This window comes from Oryctolagus cuniculus, chromosome 16, assembly GCF_964237555.1.
Source record: "Oryctolagus cuniculus chromosome 16, mOryCun1.1, whole genome shotgun sequence".
NCBI classification, from domain to species: domain Eukaryota; kingdom Metazoa; phylum Chordata; class Mammalia; order Lagomorpha; family Leporidae; genus Oryctolagus; species Oryctolagus cuniculus.
The window spans coordinates 66,359,709-66,386,037 of record NC_091447.1 but is presented as its reverse complement, the minus strand read 5'-3'; the positions used below and the strand labels follow the sequence as shown (position 1 = coordinate 66,386,037).

The 26,329-nt window shown below is 64.8% G+C and overlaps 2 protein-coding genes and 1 long non-coding RNA gene across 8 annotated transcripts; 1 reads left to right on the top strand and 2 right to left on the bottom strand.

Annotated features, from left to right (window-relative positions):
* Positions 1-875: 875 nt before the first annotated feature.
* ZNF653 (zinc finger protein 653) lies at positions 876-12,765 on the bottom strand. Its single transcript, XM_051839998.2, has 9 exons — positions 12,278-12,765; positions 8,716-8,759; positions 7,786-8,001; positions 3,789-4,400; positions 3,517-3,688; positions 3,296-3,407; positions 2,298-2,412; positions 1,439-1,538; positions 876-1,331 (listed from the first exon to the last, which is right to left on the bottom strand). Exons 1-9 carry the CDS (start codon positions 12,574-12,576, stop codon positions 1,154-1,156), a joined length of 1,848 nt encoding a protein of 615 aa, XP_051695958.2. The 5' UTR covers positions 12,577-12,765; the 3' UTR covers positions 876-1,153.
* Positions 9,514-13,223, top strand: LOC138845703 (uncharacterized). The gene is made up of 2 exons (XR_011382899.1): positions 9,514-10,575; positions 11,421-13,223. It is a non-coding gene; the product is annotated as an uncharacterized lncRNA (long non-coding RNA).
* Positions 12,913-24,812, bottom strand: ECSIT (ECSIT signaling integrator). 6 transcript variants are annotated; one of them, XM_008253593.4, is made up of 9 exons: positions 24,704-24,803; positions 24,328-24,501; positions 16,157-16,272; positions 15,083-15,500; positions 14,561-14,784; positions 14,031-14,088; positions 13,777-13,946; positions 13,558-13,663; positions 12,913-13,224 (listed from the first exon to the last, which is right to left on the bottom strand). In XM_008253593.4, the coding sequence occupies exons 3-9, from the start codon at positions 16,250-16,252 to the stop codon at positions 12,980-12,982; spliced, it is 1,317 nt and encodes a 438-aa protein (XP_008251815.2). In that variant the 5' UTR covers positions 16,253-16,272; positions 24,328-24,501; positions 24,704-24,803; the 3' UTR covers positions 12,913-12,979. The 6 variants fall into 6 exon arrangements, with proteins under 6 accessions (XP_008251815.2, XP_069915190.1, XP_069915191.1 ...); XM_070059089.1 differs by having other exon boundaries at positions 13,777-13,925; positions 24,704-24,801; XM_070059090.1 differs by having other exon boundaries at positions 13,777-13,925; positions 24,328-24,504; positions 24,704-24,769.
* Positions 24,813-26,329: the final 1,517 nt, after the last annotated feature.

The following is a 26,329-nucleotide window of genomic DNA, read 5'->3' as shown; positions in this document are numbered from 1 at the left end:
CGGCGGCCCGCGCAGCCGGGGCGGTGGCGCTGCGGGTCCCCGGGTGGCCCCTCTCGGGCTCGCGGCGGGGGGACCGCGAGAGGACCCCCGCGCCGTGTTCCTCCGGGCTCCGGTCGCGGAGGGAGAGCTGTGCCGGGAGCGGAGCTCCTTCCGGACCCGCAGACCCCCGCCGCGGTTCCCATGGGAACGGCCCGGGGCTGGGGGCCGCGCCTTCCGCTCCCCGCAGACTCAGCCCGGGTCCCCGGCGGAAACCGAGGCGGGGCCGGCGGGGCCATTCCGCGCGTGGCGCCGCGGGGCTGCCTTGGGCACGTGCCCGGGCTCGCGGCTGCGGCCACCAGGGCCCACGCGGCTCGTGCGCCCCCTGGCGGCCTCGAGCCCCTCCCCGCCCTTGTCCCTGACGGCTCGCGGGAGGCGGCAGCCTCAGCATGCTCCTCCGGGGAATGGGGCCAGCTCCCGCCTCCCCCTCGCCTCCCGTTCCGGGAACACGCTGAGCCGCTTCCACAGCTTCCACCTCGGCCCGAGATCCACCCCGCAAAGCTGCCTCCGGGGGCCGAGCCTCTGGGTCACCCTGGCCTTTGCGTGAAGGCCACCTCCCTGAGACCCCTGCCCTGCACGGCGCCCCCAGCTAAGGGCTTCCTCAACATCTCCCCCGCTCCTCCGGGGCGGACGCGGGGTCTGCGGGATCAGGGGTGGACACGGGCTCCTGGGAGACGCCTGGTGGCCTCGTGGGCTCCCCACCTGGAGCGGGCGGGAGCGGGGCGTGTTCCGTGCGGCCAAGCCCAGGTGCCGAGCAGGTGCAGGCGCAGGCGCAGGGCGGGAACAGGTAGGTGGGGCCCCCAGCCCCTCCAATCAGCCAGGCCTAGGGGAGGGGCACCTCCTTTCTCGCACTTTAATCTCTCCCTCTGCTCTTGACACAGTTCCAGCAGCTCGGCTCCTGGCGCCAGCTCTGGAGCCGGGGACGCGACCGGGCGAGGTGGGAGGACCTTCCCGGGGTGGGGGTGGGGGTCCCAGCCCTGCGGCGCGGCGGGGGCGCCTCCTTCCGGCCCGCGGTTCCGGGCGGCCCCCGCGGCTGCTGCCCTGGGCTCCGGCAGGGCAGGCCCGGGCGGGCGTGGTGTCCGAACGAATAAATAGGGGTGGGCGGGCGGCGCGCGGGTCAGGTGGGCCTGTGGTCCGGGTGGCTTTTGAGCGTGTGGAACTTGACGCTGTCCAGCTTCTCGAAGCGCTTGCCGCAGCGCTCGCACGTGAAGTTGTACTGCACCTCGCCCGTGTGCTTCTTCATGTGCCAGTTGAGCGACGCGCGCTGCCGGCACTGGTAGCCGCAGATCTCGCACCTGCGGGGGCGGCGGCAGAGCGGTGGGGGCTGGGCGCGGGCGCGGGCGGGGGCGGGGGTGGGGGCGCGGACGGGCGCGCGCGGAGCTCGGGGCGGCCGGGCACTCACTGTAGGGGCGTCTCGCCGGTGTGCGTGCGCCGGTGCACCTCCAGGTGGTTCTTCCTCTTGAAGGACTTGCCACAGGTCTCGCAGGTGAACTCCCGGACACCTGGGGGGGGAGGGGCGGCGACGCGGGGCTGAGGGCGCTGCGGCCCCGCCCAGCCCCGGCCAGGCCAGGCTCTTGTGGGCTTTCGGGAAGGGAACCTCCGCCTTCCAAACAGATAAAATAAATCCGCTGGAAGCGCGCTCACCCGGAGGTGCCTCCCTGGCCCTGCTCTCCCTGGAACCAGCGTGGGACCTGCCCGTGGCCGGAGGGCGGAGATGCCAGCCCTGGCCGGCGCCTCGGGACTTTTAAGATTCATCTATTGGAAGGGCAGACACACACAGCCATCTCCCACCCGCGGGTTCACCTCCCGAGTGCCTGGGGTGCCCGCAAGAGCCAGGGCTGGGCCAGGAGCGCCATCTGGGTCTCCCACGAGGGCGCAGGGGCCCCAGGACTCGAGCCGTCGATCACCGGCTGCCTCCAAGGTGCGCATGCGCAGGGAGCTGGCTGGGACGTGGAGGCGGGACTTAATCCCAGACACTCCGATGTGGGGTGTGGCTGTCCCAAGCGGCGCCTTCCTCACTGTGCCTCAGCACCCACCCCTACACTTGACGTCTACGTGACTGAGGGGCCGGCGCTGTGGTGTCATAGGCTGAGCCTCCCCGCCTGCGGCACATGGACCGGCTGCTCCACTTCCCATCCAGCTCTCTGCTGTGGCCTGGGAAGGCAGTGAAGGATGGTCCTAGTGCTTGGGCCCCTGCCCCCGCGTGGGAGACCCGGATGGAGCTCCTGGCTCCACCGAGGGCAGCGAGCACGGAGCCGAACCTGAGTGGATGATCATGTGTCGCCGCAGGTGGTTGGACAGGTAGAACTTCTTCCCGCAACCAGGGTGAGGGCACACTTTGGTCTTCCCTTTCCGGTGCACGAGGTTCACGTGGTTCTGGGGGAGAGGGGCGAGAGTGGGCACTGTGGGTCCACCCAGGGGCTCCCGAAGCCGGGGCCAGGTGAGCGTAGCTGGGAGACCAGGGATCGGCTGGGCTGGAGGTGCCCTCGCGCAGCTCAGCGACTCCCAGAGGCAGCGCTCGGGCCGAAGGGCTTTGCTGAACACCTACTATGAGCCAGACCCGTGCCGGGGCCTCCACCCTCCCAAAGCCCACTATGCGCCATGTCTGTGGATAGGGAAGCAGGCCCAGTGACCGGCCAGAGTCTCACAGACGGGCAGTGGCAGGGCTGGGCCCAGTGGCTGGCCAGGGTCTCACAGATGGGCAGTGGCAGGGCTGGGCCCAGTGGCCGGCCAGGGTCTCACAGATGGGCAGTGGCAGGGCTGGGCCCAGTGGCTGGCCAGGGTCGCACAGATGCCACTGGCCTGGAATTCCTGACTTGTCCATTGCTTTCCTTTCCATTCCTCCACTCAGTGGAGCAGCTGGACACACAGCAGGGGCTCAGACGCAAAGCCCTGCTGGTGCCGCCTGCGGTGGCAGGTGCGCAGCTGTGACAAGACCCTGTGTCCATCCTGGGCCGTGAGCTCTGCACGGGCTGCAGCGGCCCTGGGAGGCCGGGGTGGGCCTCCTGGTGCAGCTGCGCCCGAAGCGCCCAGGGAGAGGGAGCCTGTGGGAGCCACCGGGAGGGGCGGGCGGCCGCACCTGGGCTGTGTGGGAAGGGCCCCTGGCTGGTTGTGGCGGCAGGACAGGGGCCCCAAGGGCAGTATGGGAAGGGGGAAGGGGCCCCGAGGGCAGCAGGGAAGGCGGCAGGTGACATCTGGCCCCGGGTGGGCACGGGCGGGGCGCCTCTCCCGAGCCTCGGGCTGCAGCGGGTGGCCTCACCTGAAAGCTGCTGAGGGCCACGTACACCTGGCTGCAGCCCTCATAGGGACAGTGGAACATCTCCAGCAGGCCGTCGGCGTCCGTCACCCGCGCCCGCTTGCTGCGCCGCCTCCTGGGGGCGGGGGTGGGGGTGGGGGAGACGCGACCCCGGCGTCAGGGCTCCCACGCACCAGGCGGCTGTGGGCCCCCCTCCACCCAGGCCCACCCCGCACAGCACCCACTTCTCGGGCTCCTTGGGGATCTCGTAGATGATGGCTGACATGGCTCCGCCCTCCAGCTCCTCGCCGTCCGCCTCGGCCTCGGGCCGCGCGCTCTCGGGCACGGTGGCCGCCAGCTCGGCCAGCGCCGGGGCCGGCTGCTCCTCCTTCTTGAGCACGTACAGGTCCTCCTTCTCTATGGGGCGCACACAGACCGGGCGTCCACCCAGGGCCACTCCTCGCCCCGCCCCCCCCCCCCCCGGCAGAGGCCGCCGCGGCGTCCCGCCCCCCCAGACCTTTCTTGGTCTCGATGTCGGCTACGGCCGCAGCGTCCATGGCGCCCGGCTGGCTGCCCTCGGGCTCCGTCTGCGTGTAGGCCGCCACGCCCTCCATGATGGCGCAGGGCACCTCCTCGCCCAGGCCGCCGCCGGGGGCGCCGCTGCCGGCCGCCATGTTCAGGTGGATGCCCTCGGCCGTGAGGGTATCGTAGCCGGGGCCCGCGATGATGATCACCTGTGACCCAGGCACCATGCCGGGCACGGGACAGCTGGCCACCACCTCACCCAGCGCCTCCTGGGAAACGTTCTCGAACAGGGCGCCCGGGCCCGCGCCCACCTGCACGGGCACCGGCACGCACACCACTGTCTCCAGGGCTTCGGGCCCGCTGCCTGCCGGGTTGGGGCACAGCGGGGCGCCCTGCTCGGCCAGGCTCTCCACGTGGTGGACGTCGAAGGGGATGTGCACGCCCTCCTGAGTGATGAGCCCGCTGCTGCCCACCGGACTGGTGGGGGTGACCGCCGCCGCCGCCACCGAGGCCTTGGCCGGCTGGCCCTCCGTGGGCTCCTCCGAGTCGGAGCCGGAGCCGGAGCCGGAGGAGTCGGAGCTGCCGGCCGCAAGGCCATTGCCCACTGTGGAGAGAGCCGAGAAAGGGCGATGAGGACTGTGGCCCCGGGCTGCCGCCACTACTGGCTGAGGGCTGGCCGGGGGGCTGGGCACTGCGACCCCTTCACCGCCCAAAGCCGCAGTCACTTGTCAGTCCCACGCTGGGCCCTCCCTGCAGCTCCTGGGCGCCCCCTGGAGCTCCTGCCAGGACTCCATGGCTCTCGCAGGCCTGGGAGGCTCCTCTGAGTCTCCGCCCCACAAGATCCAGTCCCTGTCGATCCACCAGCTCCCCGTGGACGCCGTCTCGACGGAGCTAGCATCAGAGCCCACTCATGGAGGGCTTGCGTGCGCAGGACGCCCCCCCCCCCAGGCAGCAGCTGCAAGTCCTGGACGGGACAGAAGGTGGGGGCTCCCGGACCCCTTCCTCAGAGAACTCGCAGGTGCGCCCTGTCCGGTCACAGCGCCGCTGTAACGAGTTCCGCCCAGCGGCAGCCACGGAGCTTCCGAGCCCACGCAGGGGTGCCCCTCCCCGCACCACCGGGGGCTTCCACCAGCCCGGAACCCTCTGAACCCCATGGCTCAAAAGTTCCTGTGCCCTGGTCTCGGGCCACTGTCCAGGCCCTGGAGCGGGGGCGGGGCCGGGCACTCCCAGCCTGGCGCTCATTGGCACAGAGTGAGGGGTGTCCCAAGGGGCCTCCCTGGGAAAGGGGCTCCTCACAAACAGCAAAAACTCCTCCTGGCACTCGGGACATTCCAAGGGTTTGGGGCTCCATGCCAGGAACCAGGGACAAACGTACAGTCCTCTTACCCAGGGGAGGTTGGGTCCTGAGTAGCCCGTGGACACTGACGTCCACGCAGGTGCAGGCCCCGCCTCTGAACCCTGGGTGTCTGCGCGTTCCCTGCCTCGGGCCTCCCTCCCGGGCGCCCCCAGTCACCTCTGGGCCCAAGGCAACATAAAGGCTGGGGAGACAGTGCGCCGCCGCGCCGGTTAGGTAACAACCACGAAGCACATCCCGGCTCAGCGCCGGTTAGGTAACAACCACGAAGCACATCCCGGCTCAGCGCGAACGCACGCGTCTTCTCCGATCCTTCCTACCCGCGGCCGGCTGCCTCTGAGGACCTGGAACCGCAGACAAGGGGCCGCCTGGCGGGTTTTTATTGCGCCCCTGCCGCCCGTGCCGGGAGACTGCCTGTGCGCAGCTCCTGCCCGCACCTGCCGCAAGGCCCTGGGCCTCCTCCACTGCTCCCGGTGGGCTCTGGGTCTTCCTTTCGGCGCCCCTCATGGGCGGCCCCGTCTGGGCAGATGGCAGCTCTGACCTTCCGGTGGCTTGGGTCAAAGCCCGGGGCTGTCCTGGACTCTGTCTGTCAAACACCCACTCCCAATCTGTCAGCAAAACCTGCTGGCGCTGCAGCCGAAATACATGCAGCCGCGGAGCAACCGCTCCCCCGGCTCCCCTGCAGACGCGGGTCACGGCCCGAGGGCCCCTGCGAGACCTGGGCCGTCCCTTCCCCTGGGTCTCATCACTTCCTGCCAAAGAGGCCAGCTGCTCCCCAAACCTATTGCTTCCTGCCGGCACCCAGACGGACTACACTCCCCAGCAGTCCCTGCGGGGAGGTGTGGCCTTGGGGCTGGGACCCAGCCAATGAGCTGTGAGTGGGCGTGTCCCTGCCGCCAGCCAGGGAGGACCCAGGAGCAGCCGGAGCCACAGGAAGGAAGGAACCTGGGTCTCCGGATGCAAGGCAGCTTGCGGGTCGGGCACGTGGGATTTTGTGTCTGCAGGAACCAGACCACCGTCAGGTCTTGAGAGCCGGGCTGAGCGAGCTCAGCAGCCGCCACGCCCTCGGCCACTGTCCCTCCCGCCATGGCCACGCCCCATCTCACCTGCCCCTGCCGTCCCTACCTGCCTCACCTCCTTCCTGTTCAGACACCGGGCAGGCTCCTGCCTCTGGGCCTCTGCACCTGCGATGCGCTGTCTGAACCTTCTTCCCTCGATCGCGCCCCCGCCCCCAGCCCGGCTTGCTCCCTCAGGACCCCTCCCCGCAGTGTGCTCGCGCTGCACCTCTCACCCTGTTAACTGCTCCACAAATGGGGGCCTCGGTGAGCGCCTGTGGGAGCCAACGAGCAGCTGGCGGCCCAGTGCCCTGCAGGTGCGGGGGCGTCGGGATGCAGCACGCGCGGCCTACGGCTGGGGCACCCACTGGCGTCCCGGCGCCTCCGCTTCTGATCCAGCTTCCAGCTAATGCGCCCGGAGAGGCGGCAGGGGAAGGCCCAAGTACTCAGGCCCCTGCCACCCGTGTGGGAGACCTGGACGGAGCTCCTGGCTCGAGGCTTCAGCCTGGCCAGCCCTGCTTGCTGGGGCCACGTGGGGAGTCAATCAGTGCATGGAAGATTCTCTCCCTCCCTCCCCTGTCCCTGCCACCGCTGCCTCGGGGGTGCTGTGGGCGTTTAACGGGTAAATACGCGGGCAGCGTTCACACAGTAGGGGGTGCAGGGGGGCACTACTATGGTGATGCCCCTCAGGCCAGAGATGCCCCAGCCCTAAACCAGGCCCGCTCCTGAGGGCCTGGAGGGCGGGGGCGGGGCAGAGGGATGAGGATAACAAGAGTCCTGCAATCTGCAGAGGTGGCGGAGCCCCCAGAGCCCCCGGGAAGGTGGCGGAGCCCCCTGGGGCCCCCGGAGTGGGGAGGGCACCGAGTGAGTTGGGGCTGGGCGGGGGGCCGCCCCTGCAGCTTACACTGGACTGCTCCCCTGGCACCAACAGGAGGGACAGAAACAGCCATGCACCCCCGGCTCGCACGGCCTGGCAGAGGTCCCCTGGCTGGCAAGGGGTGTGGCTGGGGGGCAGGGCTGGCAGGCCCGGCTAGCGGATCACGGTGCTCACTCCTGAGGGCCCGGATCTGGCAGCCAAAGCTGGGCCGCGGTGCCAGGGGGCTCCTCAGGGTGCCGCTGCCACCAGCCAGCCGGCCTCGTCACCAGCCGGGCTGCACGGTCCTCGTGGGGCCCCGGGCTCCTCAGGGTGCCGCCGCCAGCCAGCCAGCCGGCCAGCCGGCCTCGTCACCAGCCGGGCTGCACGGTCCTCGTGGGGCCCCGGGCTCCTCAGCAACCAACTGGGCTATGACAAGGCTGTGGGGGCGGGCGGGGGGTCAGCGTGACCGCGGGCAGGGTCTGTAGCGGGGCACACGGAGCGGGCAGCGGCGAGCAGGAGAGACGAGCCGAGGCGCCGCTGGGTGGCCGTGGGCGAGGGCCCCACCTGGACCGCCTCTCAGCCCTGCCGGCCCCGGCAGCCGGGACGCCACCTGCTCTGCGCAGCCTGCCAGCACGGGCTCAGCCCTGGCCGCCCGCCCGCCCACCTTCGGCCCCCGCAGGGCCCCTGGCCGCTGCCTCCCCCCACCCCTCACGTGGACGCCCACCTTTGTCGCTGTCGGGCTCCGAGTCGCTGAGCGGCTTCAGGGGCGAGTGCAAGTCCTGGAAGTAGCGGTGGCCGGCCTCGCACTGCCACACGGCCGTGGTGTACAGGCCGAAGGTGGGGTCCAGCTCGGCCAGGTGCGGCTCGTAGGGGCAGCGGTGCTTGTGGTCCTCGTACCAGATCACCACGTTCTTCAGGCAGTTCACGTTGCGGCGCCGCCCTGTGGACACGGGGCGGGGCAGGGTGGGGCAGCCGCTGAGCCGGGCCTGCGCCCACTTTACAGGGGGGGAAACTGAGGCTGGGGGGGGCTCGGAGCCGGTGCCTCGCAGGGGAGCAGGCTTGCTACTGTCATTCTCACCCCTGGCCCCGACCAGCCACCCGGCTGCAGCCCTCAGCCCCTAGCCCTGTCTGTCCCCTGCAGCTGCCCGTGTGACCCAGAGGCAGGTCCTCTTCCTCCCGGGCTCGGGACCCACCCGGCTCTTGGCCCACAAGGTTCTCGCACCACCTCCTCCCACTCTCCGTCTCTTGCCTCCGGCCACGTGGCCTCATGGCTCACCTTCCTCAAGCCGGGGGGGGGGGCTTGCCGCAGGGCCTTTGCACAGGCTCTGCCCCCGCTCCCTCCCCTTCACCCAGGCCTCCCCGCCCAGGAGCCCTCCCCCAGGGGCCACCTGTCCCCCGGGCACTGCTGCTGTCCTCATTCCCCAGCAGCGCCTGGACACCACCTGTGGTTATTTGGTCCCGGCGGCTCCCCAGGAGCAGGGATGTCCTGCCCACTGTGCCCCTGTGTCCCTCGTGCTGCCAGGGGGCCTGGCCCACAGAGCAGGGGCTGCAGAGGGGTGGGCGTGGTGAGGCCGGCTTGCTTCCAGCTGGGTGGCTTCCTCCCTCGGCCCCCCCCCCGCTCCCCCACCTCCCCCGCAGCTGCAGCTCCACTCACTTTTCTTCCGCTTTGGCTTTTTGGGGACTTGCTCCCAAGGCTTCCTGCAACAGAGAGAGGCGGTGAGGGCGGAGGGAGGGCTTGCTCTGCTCTGGGAGGGGTCTGAGCGCCCGCTTGCCTGTCCCCCCCCCCCCCAGCAGCAGTAGCAGCAGCACTGACACCAGGGCGTCACCCATCTGTCTCCCGGAGCAGGTGACACCGCGTGCCCTGGGTCCCCGCGGTCGGCGACTGGAGACGGCAGGAAAGGGGGGCTGGGGTGGGCATGGGGCTGCTCGGGCGCCCACATCCCACCTCGGGGGGCCCGGGTTCCAGCTCCCCGCTCACCCTGGGCGGCAGCAGTGAGGGTCCCTGCTTCCCACCTGGGAGGCCCAGGTGCAGCTCCTGGCTTAGCCCTGGCACGTGTGGAGAATGGACCAAATTCTTAACTTACAAATTTAAAAGAGAGGGTATGGAAAGCCAGGGTGGCAGGTGGAATTCCAAGACGGCCCCTACACCTACTATGCCCTGGGGATGCTCCTATCTGCACCTGTGGGTCCAACCAATCACAGGCCACGGATGTTAAAAAAAAACACACCTGCATCTGTTAGTGACCACGCACAAACCTCGTGTTCTTGAGATGACTCCCCAGGCGGCAGAGCGCGGCAGCCACGCACACTGCCCTGACCCTGCAGGCGCCACGGGGCAGAGGTGGGCTCCATGCAAACGCTACTGTTCCATACAAGGACCCGGGGAGCCGCAGACCCCCGAGGACACACAGGGATGACCAGGAGTCCGCTCCTGCTGAGGTGGGCGTGGCTCCCACTGCATCAAGCACAGCCTGGTCCCAGCAGGGGCTCTTTAGAACAGCTGTGGGGAGCCAGCGCGTGGCCGTGGCCGTGGCTGTGGCCGCGGCCGTGCCGCAGTGGGTCAAGCCGCCGCCTGTGACGTGGCCATCTGAATCCCGGATGCTCCACTTCCTATCCGGCTCCCTGCTGATGCGCCTGGGAAGGCAGTGACAGATGGTCCAAGGGTTCGGGCCCCTGCCACGCCCATGGAGGCCGGGATGGAGCTCCGGGCTCCGGGCTCCAACCTGGCAAATTACAGCCATCTGAGGAGTAAGTCAGCAGAAGGGAGACCTCCACCTCCCTCTCTGCCTTTCAAACAGGCAGCGGGGAGCTGAGGGGCAGGGGCCTGGCCCACGAGGCAGGGACACAGAGCGGCCTCTAGGGTTGGGCAGTCCTGGCCCTGGGCTCTACCGTTGGCCAATGCTGTGGTCTCAGCCCCACGGGGCCCTGAGGGAGGACCCGGCGGGAGAACGTGCTGGGCTCCTGACCAGACTCGCGAGACGAGAGCCGCGTGTGGGTTTCGGGTCCTGTGCTCCCCAGGAAGAGGAAGCCCACAGCGCCGCCTCAGCTCCTGCGCGGCCCCCACCCCAGCAAGCCCCACCCCAGGTCCTGCCCGTCAGACCCTAAGCGCCTGCAGGCCAGCCGGGCCCAGCCAAACACCTGCGCTCTGGGGCCGCCCTGCCCCACGCCCAGCGCCCCGACCTCGTGTCTGAGGCAGGCAAGGCCCAGGCGAGCCCAGGACCAGGCTGGGGGCACTGCCTGACCTCCTGCCTCAACACAGCTGCAGGATCTGCTGGGCGGGGGGGAGGGGCGCCTGACCCTTCGTTGGCCACCCAGCGCCACCTGCACCTACCCTGCTCTGCCTCCCTGTCCCTCCTGTCACCCAGCCTGGCCCTTCCTCTCCTGTGCCACGGCAGCAGGCTCCGTGACCGCAGACAAATGACCACACCGCCCCTTGCCTCAGTGTCCCCATCTGCAGTGTCGGACCATGACAGCCTTCCTGGTCTGCCAGCCCCACCCTCGTCTCAGTGCACAGGTGAGTATGACCCTCAATGTTCCTCTTTGTTGTTCGCGGTTTTAACCGTGGCCAAATATTCAGACACACACAGAGAAGCAGAGAGCAGGGCGAGCGAGTCCCCGCAGCCGTCACCAGCCCTGCCGGGTAGCAAGCCCTGGGCAGCCGTGTTTGAATCACACCCGCCCACGCCTCCTGCCGCCACGCCGCCTGCTGCCGTGGACATATGAGCCCGCCCGCAAGTGGGCATCTGCAGGGCAATGGCGATGCGTCCCACACTGGAGTGCTTGGGTTCAAGTCCCGGCTCCACTCCTGACTCCAGCCTTGTGCCCGCGTGCACGCTGGGAGGCAGCAGGTGACGGCTCCTACAGTAAGGTCCCTGCCAACCACGTGAGCGCCCCGAATTTGCTTCAGCCTACCCTAGCCCTGGCGCGCGAGGCATCTGGGGGAGTAAACCAGTGTATGGAAGACCTCTCTCTTTCTTCAAACAAACAAATAAATAAAAGCGCAAACCACTCCTATGTTCAAAATCCTGCACTGAAGAAAAACGAGCATTCCTGCCGGGGCCCCCACCTCGCCAGGCGGCAGTGCCCGAGTCTCCCACCCTCCGCCCTCACTCATTGCACCCAGGCACGCAGGCCGCCCCTGGTGCCCACCAGGGTGCTGCCTCAGGGCCTTTGCACGGGCTGTCCTCCCCTACCCCGTAGATGTGCGCAGCTTCCTTGGCCTCCTGGGGGTCTCGGCGCCGTGGCCCACGCTGCAGCCCTGTCTAAACTCACTGCTGACCCCGCTCTCCCTAAACAGTGAGCTTCTCCTTTGCTCCCCGCCGTGCTGGCTCAGTTACTCCTGTTTCTTGTCTGCCATAGACACGGCTCTGCCCAAGCCATCCCCGCTGCCCACGAGAGCGCCAGGCTGGCCCTCCCAGCGAGGGGGCGGCTGTAACCCAGGGAGATCTGGCTGTGGCTGGACCCTCAGGCCAGACCAAGGACTTCCAAGCAGCACCTGCCTGCAAGAGGGGAAGACCTGTCCATCAGCGACCGCTAAGTGGGGGCTCCCCAGGCACCGTCCTTAACTCCCCTCATCGCCACAGCTACGGCGGGGAAGGGAAACTCCACCAACGCTACCCCACCCTTTGCGAAGGCCTCCGGCCGCTCCGTGACCTGCTGTTCCCCGGACAGCCTCCCCAGGGGCCAGGAGGCCAGGGGACTGCGGCCCAAGCCGCGAGCGGTGCGTGCCGCCGGGATGGCGGGGTACAGCCACACGCAGCAGCCCCTGCCGGGGCGCGGCTCGGTGGCCCCCCCAGTGTCCAAAGTCCCAGGCCAGACGTGGGGGCTTCGACGGACACACCGGTGAGACGCTAGGGTCCGGCAGGTACGCAGGCGACTGAGGCCAGGGGGCGGGGCCGCCCCTCCGGGGATTGGGTAACTAGAACGCCTGGAGGCCGGGCCAGCCCCAGGATTGGGCAGCCAGAGCCCACGGGGGCGGGGCCGAGAGCCCGGGCGCACGCTGGGATTGGGCGGTCGGAGCGGCAGGAGGCGTGGCCTCGGGCCAGGCGCGTCCCCGGCCCCGCAGCCCCAGAACCGGGCCGGCAGCGGGGCCCCTGGGCGGGGCTCACAGGTGCGGGGGCGGGGCCTCGGGCCGGAGGGGCCGGGGCCGGGCGGCGGGGCTGGGGGCGTCTCCTCCCTCGCTCCCTCCCTCCCTCCCTCGGGCCGGGCCCCCTCACCCGTGGCGGCCGCTACGCTGGCCGCGCTCCAGCGAGATGAGGTAGGCGGCGAGCTTGGCGTCGCTCCAGCCGCTGCGGCGCCGCAGGTCCACCCAGGGCCCGTGCGCCTCGCCCAGGTACACGCGCCGCACGTCGTACTTCTTCCGGGACTCGAGCCGCCGCCGGGCCCGGTCCGACTCCGTGAGCCGCGGCCGGCCCCGCGCCTTGCGGCCCGCCGCGCCCTCCTCGGCCGCCGCCTCCCCGCCTGCGCCCGCCTCAGCCTCCGCCTCCGCCTCGGGCTCCGGCGCCCGCTCCGCCATCCCCCCCACCCTGGTTACCAGCCTCCCCCGTTGTTAGGAGCCCGGCCGGAAGTGGCGCGCATGTTCCGCGCCGCCGGGATATTTCTCACGGACTCACTGCCCCGCGGCGCCAAAAGGAGACCGAGAGCGGAACCTGCGCATGCGCCCAACCCACTCTCCCCTTTCCACCGGCTTCTTCTGTTAAGCTTCTTAACCTCGCTTAGCGAAGCTGACTGAGGGTCTGTGGCCAGCCCCGAGAAGGGCCAGCCTGAGGTCCCTGAGCCCACAGACCCTAGGGGCTCCCGCCCCATCAGTGGCTACCCGGGGAGGGGAAGCCGCGGGAGAGAGGAGGGAGGGTGGCCCGGACCGGAGAGGTTTATTCGCTGTGCACGCCGAGCTCATCACACCAGTCCACACAGCCAGCTCAGCCCTGGCCCTGCTGCTGTCGCTGCGGGACCTCCTCTTCCTCCTGGGCCTCGGGGCGCGGCGGGGGCGGCTCCTCCATCCCTGAGGACGTCAGGAGCTCCCCGGCGGACCCTGCCAGGCGGAACACCACGGGGATCCGGGCCAGCGCTGGGTTGGTCTCCTGCAGACCCTGGATCCACTTGGCCAGTGTCGCCTGGTCGTGCGCGCCCGCTATGCACATGGCGAAGATGGGGCCTTCCTCCACTGTTGGGAGAGAGGCGCGCTCAGAGCTCGGGCGGCGGCGGCGGCGGCGGCTGCCCTGCGCCCATGACCCTTTAAGGTCCTCTGCCCCACCCCCCAACCTTTGCACAAGCACCTCCGGGCGTCACCTCCTGGGCCTCCCAGCCCTGGCCGGGGAGTCCCCCTGAGCCCCACTGGAGGCCGGCTGCCTGCTCTCCCGGGCCCCCGGAGTGCAGCCTGCCTGTTTTCCGGGGTTACCAGGCCCGCACAGAGGGGCTCCACGGATGTGGGAAGGAAGGGGAGAGGGCTCCTGGGCTCAGGAAGCTGCCCGAGGGGCGGCTGGAGTCCCGGTGTTACCTTCGTTGATGTCAAACTCGGAGTCGTCCCAGGCACTCCTGGCGTACTCCAGGTCCAGCTGCATTGGGTAGAAGAGACTCCACTCCTCCGGGACCTCCTCCACGTCCTACCCCAGGGAGTAAGGTGCGGGCAGCCTCAGAGGCCGCGCCCTGCAGCCGCCGCCTCCCAGCGCCTCCCACGAGCCCCTGGGAGCCCAGGCTGGCAGGCTCGGGACCTCACCCTCTCCTCGGGGGGCAGCAAGTCAGCCCTGAGGATGTGGTAGTAGACACACTTGTCCCGCAGCCACAGGGAGAAGGGGCCCTCCACGAAGATGGGCCGGGCTGGGTTGTGGCGGGCCAGGGCGGCCTGCTGATCGGGGCTCTGGATTCCTGCGGAGGAGACAGGAGTGCCTGGTGTTGGCTCAGGGGCTCTGCCCAAGGGCCCGCGGAGCCCACCGCCCAGCAGGCCCAGGGGGAACCAGGTCAGAGCCTTACCCACAATGTGGGGCTGGGCGGGCTCCTCGGGGCTTGCTGGGTCGCTGGGCAAAGACATCTGCAAGGAAGGGTTGGGGAGGAAGCTCCTGAGCCCACAACCCCTGCAGAGAAGCCTGAGACGGGGGTGGGGGTGGGGGTGTCCCAGCAAGTGTGGAACCCGCGCCCTGGGCCTGCCTCCTCCACGTCTCTCAAACCCGCCCCCCTTCTATCCAGTGGCAATACCAGCAGCCCACAGCTAGACTGAAGGGTGGCTGGCTGGTGCCGGGGCTGGGAGACCTGCACCCCTAATCGGAGTGCCGGGGTTCCAGCCCCAGACCCTCGAAGGCGGCAGGGGACGGGGCAAGTGCTGGGGGCTTCAGCCTGGCCCAGCCCCAGCTGTGGTGGGCATCTGGGGGGCGAATCCACGGGTGCCTCTGGCTCTCGCCGACGAAAGCAAAGCAGCTGTGGCGGGAAGGCGGCAGAGGGCTCGCCGCGCCAGCACTCTCGGGAGGCACGCGGGGGCCCGTCCCAGCGCGGGGCAGAGCGCCTACCTGGTAGACGGTGACCCTGGCGCTGAGGTCGGGCTCCATGTGCCGCAAGCCCAGCTTGGCCAGGTCCACGGGGTCGGGGGGCAGGTGGAGGGGCACGGGGAAGGGGTTGACGTTCTTGAAGCGGGTGAGCCACAGCTTCATGCGCACCAGCTTCAGCATGGGGTAGCTCCTACGCCCGAAAATCTGCGTGAGCAGGAACTCCGTCTGCGTGTCGGGCATCACCCCTGCGCCGGGGAAGGGAGGGAGCTGTGGGGTCCGCGCGCAGACCCCGGGCAGGGAGAGAGCTGTGGGGTCCGCGCGCAGACCCCGGGCAGGGAGCCGGGGCTGGGGCAGGGAGGGAGCTGTGGGGTCCGCGCGCAGACCCCGGGCAGGGAGCGAGCTGTGGGGTCCGCGGGCAGTCCCCGGGCAGGGAGCGAGCTGTGGGGTCCGCGCGCAGACCCCGGGCAGGGAGCGAGCTGTGGGGTCCGCGCGCAGACCCCGGGCAGGGAACCTGGCCCCGGGAGGCAGGGGCGGCCGCCTCACCGTGCTGCTCCATCTGCTCCAGCACGGCGACGCCGCACTCCTGCTGCCGCGGGTAGTGTACGAACATGCGCTGGAAGACGTTGCGCGGCCGGAAGACCTCCTTGGGGAAGACGTCCAGCAGCAGGTTGTAGACGGCCAGGTCCCGCTGCACGCCGAACTCCCGCATCTTGCGCAGCGCCAGGTAGATGAAGTCCACGTGGCCGCGCCTGCGCACGTCCTGCTGCCCGAAGCACTGCACCGCCCGCACGAAGCTGGCCTTGTCGCGCTCCCCGCCCGGCGCCTGCTTGAACAGCTCCTCGTGGGGCTCCAGGACCTTGACGGGCCTGCGTTGGGACTCGGGTGGGCTGGGGACCAGCGACAGGTCGGAGCTGCAGGCCGCCGCGCTGCGGTGGAGGCCCCGCAGGGCCAGGGCCGCGACCTGGGGAAGGGACGCGGGTTGGAGCCTGGCAGGCCTGCTTCCGCAGGGGAGTTGGTGGCAGGCATATCCCGGAAGGCCGGTGCTGTGGTTAGCAACCCAAGGGGGCTGGCGTGGGGCTGGGGGAGGGCAATGCCGGGGCGGCCATCTGGAGATAAGCGCACACGCGTCCCTGACAGCTGTAAGCACATCTGGGCCACGCAGCTCTGCTACAAAGGGGTCCACTGCAGTGGGCTCCCACCACGGACATCTTCCAAAGGCAAGGAAGGGGCGGCGCTGGGGCCGCGGACCTGGCCGGGGGCTGTGTGCACACCCCGGAGAGCTCGGGGCGCCTGTGTTTGCCTGTAAGCAGCCCGGGGCGGTCAGCCAGAGCGACGCTGGGATCCAAGAACTCCATCAGGTACCTCCCGGGCTGCCCCTTCGTAGGAAGCTGGACCCACACCGGGCCCTCAGTATGAGATACGCTGCCCGCGTCCCCCGTTGGAGCCTGGGTTCCAGATGCAGCTCTGCGTGAGGCCAGCGCCCTGCGCATGCGCACTCTGGGAGGCAGCAGGGATGACGGCCCAAGTACCCGGGTGCCCGCCACCCCCGCGGGAGATGCAGACCAGCCGAGCCAGGCCTTGCTCCTTCCGCTCCCCAGACGCCCGGCTGGTGGTTACCTGTGAGAAGGGGGCTCCCCTGAGGGCGGCCCCGCACAGGCCTCCCCAGCCCCTGGAGAGGCCTCGGGCCAGCAGGGCGGCTTGGGCCCAGCTCATGCCTCTGCTCCTAACAGGACCTGGTCGAGAAACAAGAGACAGCATCAGCCTGGTGGGCAGACGGGACCCTGCGTGCGAGGGCTCGTCCCAGGCCCTGTGGCCAAACCCGGGTCCCCTCACCACTTCCTCCAGCCCCAAGGATTGCTCACCCACAAGGCAGACGAAGGCGACCTTGCAATCCATGGCGGGGTGGGGGGGGGGGGGTGGGGTGGGGGGGCTGCTGGGCCAAACCCTTCAATAACTTCAGGAACTTGCTCCCTCTCCCTATGTCATTCTTCTTTTTAAAGATTTATTTATTTACTTATTTGAAAGGCAGAGTTAGGGAGAGAGGTCTTCCATCAGCTGGTTCACTCCCCTAATAGAAGCAACGACCAGAGCTGGGCCGATCCGGAGCCAGGAGCCAGGAGCTTCCGCCGGGTCTCCCACGCAGGTGCAGGGGCCCAAGCACTTGCCCCATCTTCCACTGCTTTCCCAGGCCACAGCAGAGAGCTGGATCGGAAGTGGAGCAGCTGGGACCTGAACCAGCACCCAGATGGGAGGCTGGTGCTGCAGACCACGGCTTAGCCTGCCGTGCCACAGTGCCGGCCCCTTTTTAAAAGTTTTATTCATATACTATATAGCTCACCCTTTAAAGAACAAATAAAATTGTGGGGCTTTTTTCTTTTTTAAGATTTTATTTACTCATTTGCGAGGTAGAGCTACAGACAGTGAGTGGAGAGGCAGAGAGAGAGAGAGGTCTTCTGTCCGTTGGTTCACTCCGAAATGGCTGCAATGACTGGAGCTGTGCTGATCCGAAGCCAGGAGCCAGGTGCTTCTTCCTGGTTTCCCTCGCAGGTGCAGGGGCCCAAGCACTTGGTCCATCCTCCACTGCCTTCCTGGGCCACAGCAGAGAGCTGGACCAGAAGAGGAGCAGCTGGGACTCAAACTAGTGCCCACATAGGATGCCGGCGCCGCAGGCGGAGGATTCATCTACTGAGCCACGTGTGGTCGGTGTTATACAACCAACAAAGATCTTTGTGATTTTTTAAAAAGTGTTTATTTGAAAGGAAGATTTAAACAAATGATTATTTGACAGGAAGAGCAAGAGAGAGACAGCGGGAGCTATCTTCCATCCACGGGCTGACTTCAAATACCTGCAACGACCAGGGCCAGGCCAGGCTAAAACTGAAGCCAGGAAGCCATATCCCAGCTGGTGGCGGGGCCCCAGCTATGCAGGCCGCCTTCTGCTGTCTTCCCAGGCGTGTTCACAAGCCGGGTCGCGAGAGGAACAGGCAGGACTCGAACCGGCGCCCCTGGAAGGGATGCTGGTGTCGCAGGGGCCTCTGAACCACGGCCACGGTGCCCTTGTGCCTCTGAACTGCTCGAGGGATGCCATCGCTTGGTGACCGCGTTTCCCTTACCCCTCCTCACTTGGCAGGCAGTGGGGGTACCGCTGGCACGTCCGTGGACGTCCGTGTGTGAGCTTCGGTGCGAACACGAGACCCTGCTTTTCCCGAGACGGACGGGAGGACACAGGCTCCCTGAACCGCTACCGTCTGTGGAACGGCAGGACTCCGGCCTGGCTGTGACACGCGCCCAGAATCCTCCCAGGAGGCGCACGGGCTCCGCTTCCCCGCGTCCTCCTCACTGCTCGGCCGGACGCGGCTCCTCGTGTTCTGGATTTGTATTTTCCCAATGAATGGACTGGGCGTCCTTCCATGCACTCACTGACCGGTGTGAAGGAGAAATGTCTACTTCAGTCCTTGTCCATTTAAAAAACTGGGATAGTTATCTTTTTTAAGAGTTCTTTTAGGTCTGGTGTTGTGGCATAGCGGGTTAAGCCGCCGCTTGCAATGCTGGCATCCCATATGGGCACTGGTTCGAATCCTGGCTGCTCCGCTTCCAATCCAGCTCCCTGCTAATGCGCCTGGGAAAGCAGCAGAAGATGGCCTGAGTGCTTGGGCCCCTGCACCCACGCGAGACACCTGCAGGAAGCTCCTGGCTCCTGGTTTTGGCCTGGCCCAGTCTTGGCCTTTACTGCCATTTGGGGAGTGAACCAGCAGATGGAAGACCTCTCGGTAACTCTGCCTTTTGAATAAATAAATACATGTTTAAAAAAAAAAAAAAAACACAAGAATTCTTTTATATTCTGGGTACCAAGCCCTTGTGACTCACAACTAGTTTCTCCATTCTGTGGGTTGCCTTTTGTCCCCTGATGTTATCATGCGCACTGTGTCCAGTTTGCCTTTACTCCCCTAGTGGTAGTGTTTTTGCCCAGCCCACGCTCACGAGGACTTGCGGCTGTTTTCTAAAGGACTTGTGGCACTTCCCCCCGCCCCCCCAGCTTTTGTTGAGATCCTGGGGGCCTGACCAGACTTCTCCACTCCTCCCAATGCAAATGGAAAAACAGATAAGCTGCACAGGGCAGCTATGAAACTGATAAGGGCGAAATTCCCAAAGACTTCATTTTTTAAAAAAAAGATTTATTTATTTGAAAGGCAGAGATACAGAGAGGCAGAGAGAGAGAGAGAGAGAGAGGCCTTCCGTCCGCTGCTTCACTCCCCAATTGGCTGTATGTGCTGATCCAAAGCCAGGAGCCAGGAGCTTCTTCTGGGTCTCCCATGTGGGTGCAGGGGCCCAAGGACTTGGGCCATCTTCTACTGCTTTCCCAGGCCACAGCAGAGAGCTGGGTGGGAAGTGGAGCCGCCGGGACTCAAACCAGCACCCATATGGGATGCTGGCTCTGCAGGCGGCGGCTTCACCGCTACACCACAGCGCCAGGACTTCAAAGAGCCCCCTACTCTTCTGCCAGCTGCCTTCTACACCCCCACCCCACCCCGTGGCGAATTCCCTCCTAACCGGGTAAAACTGGAGTCCCAAATGCGCCCAGTGCGTTGTCTCTTCACAAGAAGTCTGTTGCCAACCTCTTTGCTTCCAATAAAGCAACCTGTCTCTGTTGAGGTCGGTCTCCTTTTTCTGCCTCTCCTTTCTGGGGGTACCAAAGACCAGAACCCCGAGCTATCCCAGACCTAACATTTTCTCCTGAGACTCACAGCGCCTGCGCCTGCACCTGTGCCTACGTCTGTGATCTAGCTGGGATACCACGTACGGTGTGAGGGAAGGGTTCACGTCGCCTGGGTGTCTGCAGGGTGTAGCTGGACCTATGAGGAGGCGAGCGGCCCTCACCCTTGGCACTCTCCCTGAGTATAAATCTAAGAGTCGACCTCTGCGCCCCCAGCTCTCTCCTGCCGAGTCTTGGGCCAGGACTGCCCTGTTTTGATTACTGTAGCTCTGTGGTAGGCTTTGACATCAGACACTTTTTTGAGTCTTCAGACTCCATTCTCCTTAATGGTTGCTTTGGCTATTCCCGGCCCCGCACAATTCAATATCAACCTGAGGGCTGGCGCTGTGGCGCTGGAGGAGTGTTAGGCAGGAAGTCAGAGATGTAGCCTGTGTGTGTGTGAGACAGGCCTGAAGCCCAGCATTTTGGACTTCGATGTCCGGCTCAGACCCTGATAACCTCCCAGGTGGTCCCAGCCCTTCCCCCCAGGAAAGCTCCCAGAATTCTCTCTCAGGACCTGATAACACGGGGCAATAAAACCTTCTTGGACGCCCTAGGGGAAGCCCCTCTACTCTACCCAGCACCAGCAAATCTGGGGAGGAATTTGCTCATTTTCACCCAACAAACCCTCCCCTAGGACTCAGGGGGGTAAACAGGCTCCCTTACACACCTGGGGAGTCCAAACAGGCGGCGGCTCAGAGGCACTGCGTCCTCTGCCTCTCCTCTCGGCTCAGCCGCCAGCCTTTTCTCCGGTGACGGCAGGCTAAGCCTCTGCCTGTGGCACCAGCAGGCATCCCATATGGGTGCCGGTTCAAGTCCCGGCTGCTCCTCTTCCAATCCAGCTCTCTGCTGTGGCCTGGGAAAGCAGTGGACGATGGCCCAAGTGCTTGGGCCCCTGCACCCATGGGGGAGACCAGGAAGAAGCTCCTGGCTCCTGGCTTCGGATCAGCCCAGTCCTGGCCATTGCAGCATTTGGGGAGTGAACCAGCAGATGGAAGATCTTTGTCTCCGTTTCTCCCTCTCTGTAACTCTACCTTTCAAATAAATAAGTCTTTTAAAAAAATCAACTTGATAATCAGCTGTCAATTTCTGCAAAAATGCCAGCTCTGGACACTTTAGCTCAATGTGGAGATTACGGGTATCTGGACAGTACTATCCTGTGACCAGTGAACACAGTCTATTTAAGACTTCTTTATCTCAACAGTGGATTTTAATTTTCAATGTTTAAGTCCTTAAATAACTTTTAGTCTTTTTTTTTTTTTTAAGATTTATTTATTTAAAAGGCAGAGTTACAGAGAGGCAGAGGTAGAGAGAGAAGTCTTCCATCCAATGGTTCACGCTCCAGATGGCCACAACGGCCGGAGCTGCACCAATCCGAAGCCAGGAGGTAGGAGCTTTCTCCCACGTGGGTGCAGGGGCCCAAGGACTTGGGCCATCTTCCACTGCTTTCCTAGGGCGTTAGCAGGGAGCTGGATCAGAAGTGGAGCAGCCGGGACTCGAACCAACGCCCATATGGGATGCCAACACTGCAGGCGGCACCTTACCCGCTACGCCACAGCGCCGACCCCTAAATAATTTAGTCTTAATTATTTTATTCTTCAATAAGACATGGAACTGTCTTAATGTTATCTTTGCATTGGTCACTGCTAGTGGACAGAATTTGAGTCTACGCTGTGTCCTGGAAGCGGGCTGAGTGTGTTGGCTAGTGAACGTGTTTCCCGTGGACCTGCGGGGACTGTCCACACGGGACACAGCACTGCACAGAGGCTGCCCTCCTCCCCTCGCGGTCTGCCCGCCTTCCCTTTCTTCTTCCTCTCCGCAGCCTCCAGCACCACGAGGAGCAGAGGTGCTGAGCACAGCCTCCCCGGAGCACCGGGCCCTCAGGGGCGCGCCCGGCGTCAGCCGGGGGCTCCTGGGGCTGGGGAAGACCCCTCCCCTGCCGGGGAGTGCTTTCATCAGGAGGGCTACTGCATTTTGTCCCTCGCTCTGCTGGCACGCGGAGCCTGTGAGCTGGTTTTCAGGTGTCAACCTAACCTTACGTCCCTAACGTAAATGCCCTGTGGTCGTGCGGACGCTGGCACCCGCGCCCCTCACAGGCTGGGCCTGCGGTCTCCCTGCAGCATCTGTGTGGCCGGGCCACCGGGCTAGCGAGCGCTGGCTTCCACAGAATGAACCGGGAAGTTTCCAGACCCTGTCTGTCACCATTTAAGCCCTCTCTGGTGGCTCCCACCTTGGCCCAGGCCCCCTCTAACTCCTGCTCCACCTCTCTGACGTCTACGTGGGGGCGGCACTGTGGCAGAGTGGGGGCGGCTGCAGCCTGTGTGGGCGCTGGGTCAGGCTCTGGCTGCTCCACTTGCGGTCCAGCTCCCTGCTGACTTGGGAAAGCAGCAGAAGGCAGCCTGGGTGCTTTGGCCTGGCCTGGGTCAGACATTGGAGAGTGATCTAACAGGGGGAAGTTCTCCCTCTCCCTCCCCCTCCACCTCCTCCCTCCCTCTCCCTCTTCCTCTCCCTCTCCCTCTCTCACACACTCTGCATCTGCCTGCCTGCTACCCTGAGGTATCATTCAATGTGTTGCTCTCTCCGTTCCTGGATACAGCTCTGGTTTGTGTTTCCGTTTCGCTGACCTCAACTGGCTTCACTTTTAATTCTGAACTGGACACCACTTCATGCCATAGAAGAGAAACAAGTCTTCCCTAGTGGTTCTTAAAGTCTGCTCCCTTTAGACTCATTTTGGCAGCCCTGAAAAATCCCCAAACCCGGGCCACATCCAGATATGCAGACTGTCTGGAGGGGGGCCCAGGCATCAGGATTTTATTTTTTTAATTATGTACTTGAAAGGCAGAATGGGAGAGAGAGAGAGAGAGAGAGATCAATTGATCGTTCTTGCATCCACTGGTTCTCACTGCCCCAAATGCCTACAAAAGCCAGGAGCTCAGAACTGTGTCCGGGCCTCCGGCGTGGATCGCAGGGACTCAAGTACTTCAGTCCTTCTCTGCCCCCTCCCAGGATGTGCACAACCAGCAGGAAGCGGGACCAGAAGCAGAGCAGCCGGGACTGGAGCCAGGCACCCCCGTGTGGGACGCTGGCGCCCCCAAGGCAGCAGCTACACCTGCAGCACCATAGCTGCCCAGGCAGCAGCATTTAAAGCACCCTAATGGCCCTAATATGCAGCTGGGGTTGATGCCTGACTCCACAGCCTGGTAGGTAAGCCCTGGGTTGGGACACTGCCATCCCATAAGCCAGTGCGTGGGCTTGCGTCCCAGCTCTGCTCTGCTCCCAGCTTCCTGTTAAAACCCTGGGAGGCAGGGTTACCAGAAACACAAAATCCTGGCCCTGACCCAGCCACGTGGCGACAGCTCCCACACTGACCCGCCCCTCTGGCACGCACCCGGCCGTCTCACCCTCGAACTAGCTCCAAACGGACACGCCAGCGCGAACGTGTTCCTCTGGCTCCAAGCCAAGGGCACCACCACTGCCAGTGGCTCAGGGCACACGCCGAGGAGTCAGTTCAGAGTGCCCTGCCCCTGCCCACACAATCCATCGACCGACCTGGGTGACCAGCTGCAAAGGCACCCATTTCTCCCCCTCTACAATCTATGAGCTCCTGCCCTTATGAGCTTCTCGCCAGTTCTCCCCATGGAGGAGGCTTTTAAAAATATTCATTTTGGGGCCGGAACTGTGGCGTAGCAGCTCAAGCCGCTGCCTGCAGCACTGGCATCCCATGCGGTCACAGGTTCAAGTCCCGGCTGCTCCACTTCCCATCCAGTTCTCTGCTGTGGCCTGGGAAAGCAGTGGAAGATGGCCCAAGTCCTTGGGCCCCTGCACCTGCGTGGGAGACATGAAGAAGCTCCTGGCTTTGAATTGGCTCAGCTCCAGCTGCTGCGGACATGTGGGGAGTGAATCAGCAGATGGAGGACCTCTCTCTCTGTCTCTCTGTCTCTCTCGCTCTGCCTCTGCCTTTCAAATAAATCTTAAAACACACACACTCACACATTAGGGGCACTGTGGCACCGCAGGTTAAGCCAATGATGGGACAGCAGCATCTATCATCAAATTGCCAGCCTGAGTCCAGGCTAATCTGAACATCAGACCCAGCTCCCTGTTCATGCACCTGGGAGGCGCCAGCTGACAGCCCAAGTACTTGGTTCCTGCCACCCATGTGGGGAGTGACTGGTGGATGGAAGATTTTTCTCTCTCTCTGACACTCTGCCTTGCAAATTAAATCTTAAAAAACAAGACCAGCGCCGCGGCTCACTAGGCTAATCCTCCGCCTAGCGGCGCCGGCACACCGGGTTCTAGTCCCGGTTGGGGCGCCGGATTCTGTCCCGGTTGCCCCTCTTCCAGGCCAGCTCTCTGCTGTGGCCAGGGAGTGCAGTGGAGGATGGCCCAGGTGCTTGGGCCCTGCACCCCATGGGAGACCAGGAAAAGCACCTGGCTCCTGGCTCCTGCCACCGGATCAGCGCGGTGCGCCGGCCGCAGCGCGCCGGCCGCGGCGGCCATTGGAGGGTGAACCAACGGCAAAGGAAGACCTTTCTCTCTGTCTCTCTCTCTCACTGTCCACTCTGCCTGTCAAAAAAAAATAAAATAAAATAAAAAATAAAAAAAAACAAAAAAACAAACAAAAAACACCACCACCAACAACAAAAACAAAAACACCATACATTAGTATAAATTAGGGCCCAGCACTGTGGTGCAGTGGGTTAAAGCCCTGGCCTGCAGCGCCAGCATCCCATATGGGCCCCAGTTCGAGTCCCGGCTGCTCCACTTGCGATCCAGCTCTCTGCTGTGGCCTGGGAAAGCAGCGGAGGATGGCCCAAGTCCTTGGGCCTCTGCACCGGCGTGGGAGACCCGGGTGGAGCTCCAGGCTCCTGGATCCAGATCAGCCCAGCTCTGGCCGATGCAGCCAACTGGGGAGTGAACCAGCTGATGGAAGACCTCTCTCTGTTTCTCTGTAATTCTGCCTTTCAAATAAATAAATAAATAAATCTTAAAAAAAAAAAAAAAAAAAAAAAAGTGGAGCAGCCAGGACACACACCCGTGGCCACCTGGGATGGCGGAGTCCCAGGCCAGCTTTACCCGCATGCAGGCCCCCGGTACGTTGCTTCTGAACCAAGGCCAAGTGTCCTCCAGTCCCAGAGACTCCGCACTTGCTTCTCCCTCCTCCGGGGAGCCGCCTCTGGCCGTTCAGGTCTCTATGCAAACGAGAGGTCTTCTACAAAACGGGAGACTCGGACCGTCAGGCCGCGGGGCACCTCGCAGACAACCTTTCCCGTCAGGTCCCCGCCCCCCCCACCCCAAAAGGTCATGGCGCCCTGGCTCTATAGCGCCGACTCCTTCTGAGCTCGCCATCCCGCCCTGCCGGGCCCGAAGTGGAACTCCCTGGAACCCAGCAAATCCCACGCGCCACCTACCTACTCACGCTGTGGGACGCGAACGGCGACCCGGCTCCGTCTCGCCGCTGGGCGCCGCCATGTTGGCTAACAGAGCTTCCGGGTCACGGGGCCGCCTGGGAGACAGCAAATCACGAACGTGGGTTTCTGTAGGTCCCGCCCACATGTGGAGAAGCACCAATAGGAAGGAGAATCACCCGCTCCATGACGCGAGAGATCACGCCCCTAAGACGGTGAGAGGCTCCCGCGACCTGGGGACTCGGAAAGTCTGGGCGGCCCGGGAAAGAGTGACGTGAACGGTCACCGTAGGGGCAGTGATGCTGGCTGTGTGCTCCTCAGGGTCCGCCAGAGCAGGCCGTGCCCGCGAGGGTGTGTCTGTGAGACACACAGCGAGTGGGTTCCTTGGGTGTGCAGCCCCCCATCATGACCCCCGTGTCTCAGGTCATGATGGCACCGAGAGGGAGGAGCTGGATGCTCAGGTAGAGCAGGTGCCTCAGGTGTAATCGGGGGCCACGGCACGATGGCCACGGCTGTTCCTCCCTGTGGTTCTGAGTCCTGACTAATGGGCGCCTCAGCCTGCCTCTGTGTTCGGCAGCCTCGCCAGGTGCAGGGGGCGGGGCACTGGAAGGGGCGTGGCCTGACTTGTCCCGCCTCCTCTCTGCAATGCTCCACCCTGGGTCTGCGCTGCGCGGGGGCGGGCAGGGGACCCCTCTGGGCAGCTTCTCAGCGTGAGATTGGCCCAGCTCCGGAGCCCCGAGGCAGCCTAGGCAGAGGTAGATTCGAGGCTCTGCCGCACCACCCCCCTGGCTTGGTTAGAGCTACCCAGAGTGAGGACGGGCAGGCCCCCTGCCGCCTTCAGCTCACAGACTTGGGCTCATGCCTCTGGCTATCTGCCCTGTGGTAAGTGGACTGCAGCTGGACGAGGCCGCAGTCACATTCACTCGGTCCTCTGCCCGCTTCTTATTTTTGTTTTGCACAAAAAGAAATTATATATTTGTTTGAGAGAAATCCCACCCGTTGTGGGAAGCTGTTCATTTGTCTTTTTTATTTTTTTTCCTTGAAAGTCAGAGTTACAGAGAGAGAGAGAGAGAGAGAGAGGTCTTGCATCCACTGCTTCACTCCCCAAGTGGCCGTAACAGCTGGAGCTGAGCTGATCTGAAGCCAGGAGCCAGGAGCTTCTTCCAGGTCTCCCACGCTGGTGCGAGGGCCCAAGCACTGGGGCCATCCTCTACTGCTTTCCCAGGCCACAGCAGAGAGCTGGATCGGAAGAGGAGCAGCCGGGACTCGAACCAGAGCCTGCAAGGGATGCCAACACTGCAGGCGACAGCTTTACCCATTAAGCCACAGCGCCAGCCCCCTGATTTGTCTTCTATTCCTTATCCCAAGCATCAGAAACAGGGCCTGGAACCTTCTAGGCACCGAATAGTTGCTACTGCTACGACTACGACTAATAATAACAATAATAATAATAATAAAGGAATGGATGAGTTTCTGAGGCTTAGTCCATCTTTGAACACCTGTCCCTTCTTGCTTCTGCCTCTGTCTGTTCTTCTGGGATTATGAGCTAAGCCCATGGGCTGCCATCTGCATAGCTGTGTATCCGCCCAGCCAGCGGCTTCCCCTTTCTCTCTGCAGACTCAGAATTGG

What these genes read in the sequence shown, in the direction of transcription:
- ECSIT (XM_008253592.4), bottom strand. Translation starts at nt 16,252, where the DNA reads ATGAGCTGGGCCCAAGCCGCCCTGCTGGCCCGAGGCCTCTCCAGGGGC. An exon ending in GGGGAGCCCCCTTCTCACAG is followed by an intron (nt 15,501 to 16,156) that starts GTAACCACCAGC and finishes TCCCTTCCCCAG; the next exon opens with GTCGCGGCCCTGGCCCTGCG. An exon ending in CGCCCAGCCCCACATTGTGG is followed by an intron (nt 13,947 to 14,030) that starts GTAAGGCTCTGA and finishes AGCCAACACCAG; the next exon opens with GCACTCCTGTCTCCTCCGCA.
- ZNF653 (XM_051839998.2), bottom strand. Translation starts at nt 12,576, where the DNA reads ATGGCGGAGCGGGCGCCGGAGCCCGAGGCGGAGGCGGAGGCTGAGGCG. An exon ending in AAAGCCAAAGCGGAAGAAAA is followed by an intron (nt 8,002 to 8,715) that starts GTGAGTGGAGCT and finishes CCGTGTCCACAG; the next exon opens with GGCGGCGCCGCAACGTGAAC. An exon ending in ATCCCCAAGGAGCCCGAGAA is followed by an intron (nt 3,408 to 3,516) that starts GTGGGTGCTGTG and finishes CCCCGCCCCCAG; the next exon opens with GAGGCGGCGCAGCAAGCGGG.